Here is a 12,555-nt window from a genome sequence, read left to right as displayed (position 1 = left end):
GTGCTCAATTTGTTTAGCCAGACTAACTAAAATAGTGTCCGAAAACAATTCTAAAGTCAGCCAAAAGTATGTGCCATTTTTCTGTAAAGGGTCCTGGCCAGGATTTCGGTACATCCTTTGGAGGTTACATTGGTGACCGCATACGTCCTCGAGGTTTACTATTTTAGGTTCTATCTATTTCAAAATAAAAGCAACTTTTACATGTCAAGGTAAGAATTAAACTACAATGATTGTATATGTTTTTAACTTAATGTGAGAACCGAACGTATGCGGTCGACAAATAAGATTTTGGAAGACGTACCCCGAAATCCTGGCCTGGACGCATCCCAGAAAATGGCATGTATGGTCACCCTAGCCAACAGATTACCTTGTCCAAACTCGGAAACCGGCTTAGGCTGGTAAAAAGTTTAATTTTGATAGAAAAGACTTCAGCAGGATCAGATCAAGTGTGAACTTGGGAAATGTTGAAAAGATAATTACTTGCACTACAGGGGTTTGCCATGGGACCACCTCACGCATGAGGTAGCTGTCCAGTCTGGCTCCTCTACTTCCAATTTTCTTTTGATAAGAACATGTTGCTACAGTTCTGCAGTGTTGAACTGTCAGAATATACTCCATCTTTATCTGTCAATTATAGAGGAGTTTCAGAGCAAATCTTTCCTGGAGTCATCTTGAGGGATAGCCATTTGTTTGGTTATGACAGGGGGTTTCAAAATCCAAAGCCGGGTGATTGTTGCTTGTCAGATTGTTCGATATGATCCCAGTGACATCTTGGGAAACAGCCAAGACGGACTACTGTACAGTGCTTGCCATCAACTTATGTCAGAGTCTGCTATGAATTATATATTAGCTGAGACTTGACGCTTTCATATGACAGCACCGACAAACTGTTACATCGCTGTGTTCAGATACTGATATTGAAAGTATTGAAAGGGTTTTGCTCAACCAAGCAAAGCCTTGCGCTAATGTTACCCATGCGGCAAAAACAAAAAAATATGTTTTAAATAAATCCTAAATATATTTTGTAGAAAGTAAAGCACAATTAAATGCATGTTTGAATTTGAAATACATATATTTATCCAGCCTAAATGGCCTAAATGAAAACAGTCCAGCTCTTGTTGTTACTTAAACTTTAGACATGTTCTTTTTTTCTGGGTTTACAAAGCCAGAAATATAAACAGGGACAAAATGTCAGCTGAAATGCTCTGTGGACAGTAAAGATGAGGTGCGACTCACAAAGTAATCTGCTATAATGATTTTCATTTTGAGACTGTTATTTGTCTTCTTAATAATGGAGAGCTGACTCTCTGGAGATAATGAAAACAAACAATGTTTACAAAGCAAATATGCAATATCAGCTCATGACAATTAATTTCATCCCAAGAGAGTATGTCTGTGAACATTTAATTTACATGGCATTTTTGTATTTGAATTTATTTAAAGGCACACTGCACTACAAATATCAGTTGTATTTCTGAAAGAACATTTTAAAAGCCATTTATGTTGCCTTTTAAGCCGTGCACAGTTAAAGATTTCACAAAATAACGACTAAACCAAAGGAGAAAAAGAAAGTTCCAAAATGATGTCTTCTAAGCCACACAATATTATACTGTATGGGCAATGAGATGCTGAAGTCAGGCGTATAAAAAAATCACTTCATTCATTCACACAGTAAGCGGGGATGAGACTCGCACACAGGGTACTTTTGGAGGAAACATCATTTCAAGCTTGAGTGACCGCTACACTGTCCCGTGTCCTGCCAAATCGAAACAACGGCAGTATTCCAAATCTGCTGACCTTTCCCCATCTCTGATTAATTCCCAAAAGCGCTGGCCTGTGTACGCTGTCTTCTGGTAAGTCTTTGTCGTAATGTCAGCCTCTCTCTGTGGATGATCAACAAAACACCATACAGTACAGTAGTGTGACACTGTACATCAGCAGCTTCACTCGACCCAGATTTCAGTTTGGAGAGAAAGTGATGAGCAAACCCAAGAAACTAGCTGATCATACAAAAACTAAACTAAGAGGTACATATAAAACGATTTATATGACACAGTAAGGACCTAGAAACCATTATTTTTAAGCAGATAAGGTCAAAAAGACTAAAACAAATAACAATGACATTGTATTGTGCATGTGTCTTTCGTATTGTGTTTTTACCCTCTAGTGACATTTTATAATTTATAGTAAATTCCTCCCTAGATGCTCTTCTTACCATATTTATACATTGTGTAAAGCTCAAATATGCTTAGCCAGTTCAGTACTCATGTCTAATAATTGCCCAGATGGTGACTACCATGCCCAGTCTTGCAAAGTAATTACAACCAAATAGAAAAAAGCACACACTCACTCTCCTCCATGTTGGCCTTGGACGACCCAGTATCTGTCCACCCAGCGCAGGGGGATCGCGAGACAGTAATAGCACACCTGTTCGTCCACCCAGCCCTTCCCTGGAAAACCCGAGGCCTTGTCGTCCAGCCATGTGATAAAAACACAAACAGGGGGTTTGGTCTGGTACCGTCTCCACTGAGGACCTTCATTAAAAGTCTGGAGTTGTTTGAAAGTCAACAAGTTTGAGGGCTCAGATTTGCGGCTGGAGCTACAGAGAAAGGCTCTGATTGGATAACTGGAACAGGAGGGTCCGGGGTGGGAGTTTACATGCCCCTTAGGCCAGACCCCTATCAAACGCAGAGTTGTGGAGATAAAGGGTCTTTGCAACTCAAAGGGAGCTGAATTAATACAAGGCCAAGGGCAAGATGCCTGGTGGGCGATGGCATTTGAATAATATGGACTCGCATCAACAAGCCTCAGTGTGCTGCGGGCCCACTGCTTGTTTTGTCAAAGGCTTTGTTGTGCATAAGTATCCATGGGGCCATCGAGAGCTCTGGGTGATTTCACAGATTCAGAGAAGAAGTGGGGAGTTAAAAGATGACACAGACGGTGTGTGGCCATTTTATCCCTGCGTGATATTAAATGCATTGAAGTGTGAAGCTTTCACTAATGAATGAACATATGAATGAACAATAACGTCTTCTGATTAGCCCTTTTAATATAAACTGGAGAGTAACCTAAATGATGAGCAAGAAAAACTATAGTAGCTACCGTAGTATTGTAGTAACTGTAGTAATATTTTACAACAACCATTACACATCATTGACTCAGAAAACACTATGCGCAAAAACATAATGATGGCCTCTACGTTAAATCATTATTACATGTTGGGATTTTTTGAAGAAATGTGTTTCTATCAATGGATCTTAATAGCAGAAACTAAATATACAGCCCAGTCTCATGAAATTTCGTAATATAGTTACGTAATTTTCTTAATTATTTTTTCGTGATATTATCACGAATTTACTCGGTTTTTCGTGATCGTATAACGAATTCCGGTTTTCGTGTGATTATCATGTATTGGTTATTCAAGTGTTTTGTCCTATTTTCTTAACATTGTCGCTTCGGTTTAGGGTTGGATTTACATAAAATGACATCCCTATCCAAACCCAACTCTAACACTAACGGCAGGCGACATATAAAAAATAAATCAGAAAAAAATAGTATAAACCAATATATAAAGTGACATATCTATCCAAATCTAACCCTAAACCCAAGCAACATTGGTTTTAAAAATAGGAAAAAGCAGTTAAGTAACCAATACGTGATAATCACACGAAAACAAGAATTCTTAATACTATCATGAAAAAAACACGAATTATGTGACTATATCACGAAACCTTGTGAGACTGGGTAGAAATATAAAGTATTGTCTTTGAATTTCCGTGGGGTAGTCACAGAATTTTTTGCTAATTTTTTCGTGGCATTCTCACGGATCTCCGCATTTTTCCATGGCCCTGCTACGGACTGTCTTTTTCCGTGGCATTCTCGCTGTTTTGTCCTGTTTTCTTACCATTTTTGCTTAGGTTTAAGGTTAGATTTACATGAAATGACATCCCTACTCAAACCGAACTCTAAAGGGGATCGCACACCGGACGCGCAGCTCAGCGCAGCGCCGCGCCTAGGAGAACTCGGCGGTATTGTAAACCGGAAGTGCACATTAAATAGCGCAAGCTTCGTCAGATAGCGTCTACTTCAAAATGTAAAATATACGTTAGCAGCCAATGTTACTGAAATTATTAATGATGTGGGACAAATATGATGTCATTTAATGTTAAACTAACACTGTGTGGCGCGACAGGGATTTGAGCAACTTCCTGAGTCACAGCTGGGCGGCGCGGACAGGCGCCACCAGGCGCCACCAGGCGGCGCCGGTGTGCATATACTCATATAAACAATGTGTACCCCTGTCCTCCGCTCACTTCACTGGCTTCCAGTGCGGTTTCGGGTGGAGTATAAGGTCTTGTTGTTCGTGTTCAAAGCCATCAATGATCTGGCACCAGCCTACCTTGCTGAATTAATAACAGTCTATCAACCATCCAGAACTCTTCGCTCCTCAGAACATGCCTTTCTGGTCATTCCTAAATTTAAATATAAAAAGTTTGGAGGCCGGTCATTTGCCGTCCAGGGACCAAAGCTGTGGAACGCACTTCCAGCACACTTACGAAGCATCTCTGTGCTGAGTGTTTTTAAATCGGAGCTGAAAACATATTTATTCTTACAAGCTTTTAACACGTAGCCTTTGTTTCTATTGCTATTTTATGTATAGTGTGTTGTTATATTTTATTGTCTATCGTTGTTATATTTTATTGTTCATTGATGCATTTTATTGTCTACTGTTGATGTTTTTTACTGGAAAGCGCCTTGTGCTCCTTTTGGTTGTTGTAAGGCGCTCTATAAATAAAATTTGATTGATTGATTGATTGATTGAGCTGCGCGGCCGGTGTGCGATCCCCTTTACCCCAACACCAGGTGACATTTGTTTAAAGTTTAGAAAATATAAAAGAATACATCAGAAAAAATTGTATAAACCAATAGTTAAAGTGACATACTAACGCAAACACCTAAACCAAAGCGAAAATGGTTTGAAAACAGGAAAAAAGCAATTGAGTAACCAATCCGTGAGAATGCCACGGAAAAAGACAGTCCGTAGCAGGGCCACAGAAAAATGCGGAGATCCGTGAGAATGCCACGGAAAAATGAGCAAAAAATTCCGTGTCTATCTCATGGAACTTTGTGAGATCAGGTTGCGAAGTACCCTTTAACCAAACCCTAATCCTAGTCCTAACCCTATAATATGTACATGTTGTTAACCATTATTACCCAGTACTTACTAGTATAATTACACTGTAACAAAAACATCATAAAATAAAGTGTGACCAAAATATACTAATGTTCATAGTAGTAGTATTACTATAGTATAAGTCAGTAATAACTATGTAATTACAATGTAATATGTAAACACGTGAATAACATGGCTCTGTAGAAAGAGGGATTACAATGGCATGATCCGACCAGCAAAACTAATAACATGCCATAAGCATCTGATTAAATAATTAATTCACAGCCTTTTAATCCCTCCAAACACGTACCAGAGTTCCCCTCACATATCAATTGACATGAAGATCCCAAAAATCACCTCACAACAGTAACAGTATGTTTTGTGAAGATGCCATTTGCAATAACGTGGGTGATATCAAGCAGAAAATTAGCCATCCCCATCTGGCTTAAAGTCAATAGCCTCGTCTGCATTTTCTCCTGCTGTTCAAATACTGTACAGCGATGAAGGCCGCTCTCAGGTATCGGTTTTATTCCTGATAGGATTCACACTGTAATGCATCCAATCCTTATGTTTACATACTGTAACATTTGCTGGCAAAGTGGAATCATTTTTTCACTTTGTTTAGTGTTTGTAATCCTGACGGCACAAGCCTCTTAATACCGAATGGGTAAAAGGGAATTTAAAAAAAAAACAACATAAAACAAACATCAGGTTTAGCGACAACACAGTGCTGAATAAAACTCGGCTTTGGAGAAATGATAATGGTGCAGATTACCCAGCAAATGTCATACAAGGAGGCGGGGTTGGGATGTTATGAAGTGGGATCCGTTGGCAGCTTGGCAAACAGAGGTGTGCTTCTCGCCTCGTTTGATAAATACGCATTTGCCAAATTGGATTTAGATAGGATGTTCTCTATCTAAGGTTCTACAGATGCTCATTTGCATTTAAGTTTAGCGTGGATGCCGCAGCATGAAAGGATGAGAGATTTCCCTCGCAATAATGTAAAACCGACCATCCGCACCTGCAGCCGGTCGCAATTGTATACATTTATAGCAAGTGCGCACTTTTTTCCCTAAACTGAAAATATTGCCCTTAGGTAACAGATATGACAGACAGATTTACTGTAGATGTCAGTAAACTTTAAATAAACATATGTCAACAGAAAATGTAGCTAGCTATGCAAGGCATCTAATCAGGTTGTATGTATTTAAACAGAAGGCTTATTTAATTAGCATCCATTAAACAATATATTTATGTGATTTATATGATTTTTTTTTGAGAAATAAAATAATAAAAAGTACATAACATAAAAAATCAATAATTGTATGCAACTGAATAACTGAATAATTGAAGTAATGCATCGCATAGTTTATTATTTATAGTGACACGACAGCCTATAAACGTTTTATTTCCTAAATTAAATTATCATTTTGTTATTGTATATTAATGTAAGCCTCACTCTGTATGACTGTTTACGAACATTTAGAAATAATGAAATTACATGTTTATTTGATTCATTATGAATGATGTATTCTGATAATGATTTCTTGTTTGTACAATTAGATGATTCAAATCCACCGAGTGAATTATTTTCTGCAAGTAGAACTTGGTTAACCTTATTAAACTTTACATTTTCATTCAGAAACTATTATGAAAGCATCAAGAAAGCATTCATGTCTAATTGAAATACACTCTGTTTGATTTTTGCTATATTGAGTAACTATGCCACTTTGCCCGAGGATACGAGTGAAAGAAACAGATTTTGTTTATACCAATTATAATGAATTTCAATGTATGAAAAGAGAGAGAGAGAGAGAGAGAGAGAGAGAGAGAGAGAGAGAGAGATTGGGAAAATGAGAAACATACTGAGTAACTTCAATTATTCTAAATAAAACATTATTTTACTGCACCACAATGAGCGGGCACATTAACAAAATGATTTCTGAGAATTTCTTTACAATTGAATTGCTTTTCACAACCTTTATGAAATGCTATTGTTATTCTTTCCTTTTCCCATACGCGACAGAAGAGGTGACTTTTATTGTATTTCCCATACAGAAGCATTTCACTTGAGGATTTTTACCCATCATGTCAGTCTCTTTTAGATTTTTGTGGCACTGATGTTTAATGGAAAAGCCTCTGCTTTAAAACACAGGAAAGCAAAAAGATCCTTGAGATTGACTTGACAGCACAACCTGCTTTAAAATAACTCAAATATATGTTCAAAGACAAACATCCATCAAAACCGAAGGAGATTGAAAGGGCGAGATTGAATGTCGTCTTGTGCATTTCTCTTTAGACAGTCAAAAAAGTAATGGATGAAGTCGTTTTAAAAACCACTGCTTTTGAAGAAAACCAAATTGAGATTCTGTTTGGAGATGCTTACATTTGTCTGCAAAAATTTTTGATGTATAGCAAAAGATCTAATTTTATTCAAGATATAACTTGGAAGTGACGTACAGAGCGGGAATCAATCTGTAGAAAACACTTCACAAACAAACTTGGGCCTAGACTGAAGATGCTTTCTGACAAATGCTTGCATGAGGTGAAATATGTGAAATAATGTGACAAACTCAACATTTGAAGTGGATCAAAATTTTTCCTAAAAGTTATCTGAAAACCAATACCGGTTCTTGTCTTAGGACAACTTTGATGAACGTTTTTGATGCACTTCAAATGTTGACTACTATATAAGGAATATTTGATGAAAATAATGCATGCCCAATGTGGTAACGCGAAGTCGAATATAAAAAACAAATACCACAGGGCTGTTGAATACTTTATTCTATTTGGCAGAGAAATGTTTGCGAGTATGCATTATTTTTCGATAAACGCACACTTGGCCTGTCAATTGTCTTAAAATACTCACCAGAGTAGTGTCTTAGCAATGTCTGTGGTAACCGTCTACCCTATCTCACAGCAAGTCATGTTATAGTCACAAAATACTTTATTAATTTATTTGTGTTATTGACACGAATTTCCAATGTCTTTTTCGCGTCACTTAGCACAAATTTCTATAAATAGTTTTTCGTGTCCGTGGCACGACTTTCTTATTTCGTGTCATTTTATATTCTACCCCAACCCCAAGCAACAATGGTAAAAAAGAGAAAAAACAATGAGAAAACAATACATAAAATAACACGAAAAAGAAAGACGTGCCACGGACACAAAAAACAAATTCGTGCTCCATGTCACAAAAAAACAGCAGAAATTCGTGTCAGTCAGCTCATTTACATGCACACCAATAATGCGATTATTTCCAATAATGCGAGTAAGGACTTAATCGCAGTAAGATGTTTACATGACTGGAGCTAACCTCTTCACTCCGGTATACATGCAGTTTTTATTTTCGGATTATTCACACATAGCCTAATGCAGAGCACAAATGATGAACTAACATATATGGTCCACTGTTTTAATTGACTTACGTTAAATGACAAACACGTTGTTATGGATGTATTTCATTATCCGGTGCCGTGATGAAGATATAAATATGACAGTGCCTGTAAAGGGCGTTCACATTAAAACGATATAAAAATATAGTTTAAATTTTTTTTTATATTAAAGATAATAGCAGAGTTCACACAACAACTATAACGATAGCGATTTTGGCACATGATGAACTATGAACCATTGACAGCCAATCAAATCTATTTTAACTTGAAGTGCACGCCCACTTAAATGCAGTAAAGCTCATTCATTGCTGAGGTCTATAACAAAAATTACCTCAGGTATACAGTGCTGATGCAGTTGCTGTGAAATTCACTACTTAATGCTTTTTCTACCACACTGACTACTACGCCATTCACGCCATTCACATTCATTGTTTAGTTACGCGAAACGCAGCAAGTTGAGGACATCTGCTGGTTTCCCGCTGTGTATGCAAAAAGAACAGCATAACATTATTCAGTGACATATAAACAATTGCAAAAAAGTTTTTATTACAAGAAATATCCAATATTAGGTAATGCCGCGCTGGTTGAGCGAATTAGCTTGAAGTTATCATTATGATGTGGTCACTAATATATTTATCGTTATAATTATTGTTATAATAATGTCTCTTAACATTTTAATACACTGATGTCGTGTTATTTGAGCTATTTCTGAATGAAGACAGACTGCTGACAGCGAGTCGTGTTGGCAGAGTTCACGTAAAACTTCCTAATGTCAAGTTTAAAACGAATTTGTGCTTAAGGTGCGTGACTAAAACACACGCGCACTTCCGTTAGTGCGGTATAAATGCGATTAAAGCGTTAACATGGACGCATACTGCGATTATAAATGGCGTACGCCACCTCTTTTAATGCGATTATACTTACTGCGATTATGAGCTTAATCGAATTATTTTTATCGAATTATTGCGTTTACATGAGGTAAAGTATAATCGCAGTATTGACAAAATCCCATTATAATCGCATTATTGGTGTGCATGTAAACGAGCTCACTAACACGAATAAATTAATCAAATATTTTGTGACTATAACACGACTTGCCGTGAGACTCGGTTGTAACCATGGTATAACCAGAATTGACTTTGGTCCTTTGAATTATTTTTAAATAATTTTGTATAATCAACAGCCTGTGGTCACTTATTCCTAACTTATACAATGACTGTATCATGCTTTACATTTCTGTTCATGCATTTGACAGACGCTTTTATACAATGTGTGTTCTGTGGGAATCGAACCCATGATCTTCGCGTCGCGCCGTGTTGTGTCTAGGACAACTCGGAGGTATCGTAAACCGGAAGTGCACATTAAGGCCCAATCCCATTTCCCATACCCCTACCCCTTAGTATTGCATGTTCACGTAAGAGTAAGGACCAATCGGGATAGCCTTTCGCTCTCGTGAATGTGCAAAACTAAGGGGTAGGGGTAAGGGGAAGGGGTAAGACAGAGAAATGGGATTGGGCCGAAATAACGCGAGCTTCGTCAGATAGCGTCTACTTCAAAATGCAAAATATACGTTAGCAGCCAATGTTAATCGTTAATGATTTGGGACAAAGATGATGTTATTTAATGTTAAACTCTGGAAGTGGCGCTGTGTGGCGTGACAGGGATTGAGCAACTTCCTGAGTCAAAGCTGGGCGGCGCGGACAGGCACCACCTGGCGGGGCAGGTGTGCATACTCATAGAAAACATGTTTGATATTTTTAGAACGGCGCGGGGCCGACATGCGCGGCTGGTGTGCAACCCCCTTAAGACTGTGTTGTGTGATATTGTACACCATGTCTGAGATGGACTGGGTGTGAATTTGAATAAATACGCATCACTCCTCATTTGCATGTGGACAGCCCACCATGTTTGTTTGACCTGAATGAACTTGAACTGGTGTTGTACCATTCAATCTGTCCTATTTATCATGTAAGTCTTGGCACCCCACCTTCAAATCCATCATGCATGAGTGATCATTAACCAAACAATTTTAAGCAGTCTACATAAGTCTAGTTTAAATGAATCCCATTGAAATACGTACAAATGAAGTGCCATCCGGGCTTTACGGTGGATGTCTTTGCTTTATGAACGCAAACAATGCATCGCACAAAAGATAAACAAGCCATTTCTCAAAGTCTGCACAACAGCGGTTGGTCTTCATAACCGAAAACGCTAATTGCTCGGTGCTGTCGTTCCTTTTCCATAGTTGATCTATGTCAAAGTAATCTTGTTTTTGAACAACCAAAAATATAATCTTAAAATAAATATCCGTCATGATACGATTCCCTTGGGTCTTTGCTGTTACCATACCAGAGAGCATTTCATCTAATAGAAAGCATGAAATGGGAGACACCCTGTACACTGGTGAAACAGAGAAAGACAGCAGTTTAAATGAGGCTTCTTATCAACCAGATGTTTATTCAGCCCGCCTGAAACCCTGATAATTTCAGCCCCATGGAAAAGATGTTATTTAGGGGGCCATATGGACAACGCTGCCTTCGGGACTACCTTATCAGGTGACAGGGTTGGCGTAATCTCAATCGCGAAAAGCTGTTAACCTCACTTCCTGAATGAGAGACTAAGACATGATTTGGTTTAATTATGGATCGCAATCACAAAATGACAGTATTTGCATGGTGCTGAATACTGTAATGATTGACTGGTCCCAATTCGTGATGATAAAAGCAATGCTCGTGTAAAACAACCAACCAAATTCAAACTCAAAGCAATTCGTAACAATATTACGACGTGGCTAATTTGTATGAATTCATACGATTGCGTACACAAGGTACAAAAGTTGTCACTGGGATGGAACCTTTATAAAAGGAATGTGTACCATTTTGTTACAGACATGTACATTTTTGATTCAAAGTGTAATTTTTGAAAAGGTACAGTCCCAGTGAAAACCTTTGTGGGCTCTATCATACACCCGCCACAATGAAGCACAATGTGCGACGCAAGAGTCTTTTGCTAGTTTCAACCAGGCGCAAGGATCATTTTCACGTTTAACGCCACGTTGTTTAAATAGCAAATGCATTTGCGCCCAATGTTGAGCCCATGGGCATTCTGGTCTGAAAACGAGGTGTGTTCAGGTGCATTGTTGGTGCGTTGCTATTTTGAGGCAACTAAAATAGACTACACTATTGACCAACAAAAACCGATCTAAACTTTAAAGTCAATGGCGCAATATGTTTTTTGGTATTTAAAGAGCGTGTTAGTAATATGCGCCTATAAAAGGGACGGCAACCCGGGTTTGCTTATCACATACATGAACGCGCAGCAGCACAAAAACGCTTTTAAATATGAAAGATTAAAGGATTGAATGTAAAAGATTATTATTGAGTCTCTTGGACATAAATGAGGACTAATTATGAGACGTTAGAAGGCGCAAAGAGCTGCTTCACCTGTAGCCGAAGTAAATAAATGTTTGCTTTAAACAAATGCATCTATTTTTAAATGTTTTTTTTTTAAAGGCTACCCCACCGATTTATTGTATAGGATGACTCTGTACCTGTGGATATGCTGAGATGAGAAAATTTGAAGTAATGCTTTTAAAAAATCCTATGGCGCTGTCCGAGTGCTGAAACGCTTCGGCTCACCGCACATTTGTAAATTCTTTATCCATTGTTTGTATTTTTAGAGTACAAACCTTTTCTTGCTATTTGTACTTCTATGACTGAAAGAAAACGACTTTTAAAGGTTTTAATAAAAAAAAAAAAATGAATAAAAATGAACACAACACATTTTTTAACATTATTCTTATACTGGTGGTCGTCTTCTTCCGCTTAGTTTTCCAGTTAACAAAGTCTGTCATCTAAATAGGGATTAGACATAGCGCCAGTGCAACTGGCTTTTAAAGGGGATGAGAGATGAGACTCTCATTGGTTTATTGCATGTTATGCCCAAAACACACCCATTACTCATTAGGAGAATAGGAACAACCCTTTT

At 38.0% G+C, this 12,555-nt stretch overlaps 1 protein-coding gene across 3 annotated transcripts in view; it reads right to left on the bottom strand.

Moving 5' to 3' along the window:
* sgcd (sarcoglycan, delta (dystrophin-associated glycoprotein)) overlaps window positions 1–12,555 on the bottom strand; it is a 247,047-nt gene that overhangs the window by 147,132 nt on the left and 87,360 nt on the right. Inside the window, exon 1 of one of the 3 annotated variants that reach the window (XM_055179480.2) lies at window positions 2,351–2,506. The exons of the other annotated variants lie outside the window; for them this stretch is intronic. Within the exon in view, the coding sequence (XP_055035455.1) occupies window positions 2,351–2,482 (132 nt within the window). The 5' untranslated portion in view covers window positions 2,483–2,506. Of the gene's footprint in view, window positions 1–2,350; window positions 2,507–12,555 lie in introns of those variants that run through there. 3 annotated transcript variants of the gene reach the window in all.

This window comes from Misgurnus anguillicaudatus, chromosome 9 (genome assembly GCF_027580225.2).
Source record: "Misgurnus anguillicaudatus chromosome 9, ASM2758022v2, whole genome shotgun sequence".
NCBI classification, from domain to species: Eukaryota; Metazoa; Chordata; class Actinopteri; order Cypriniformes; family Cobitidae; genus Misgurnus; species Misgurnus anguillicaudatus.
The sequence above is the reverse complement of the archived record's forward strand: the minus strand, read 5'-3'. Positions and strand labels throughout refer to the sequence as shown.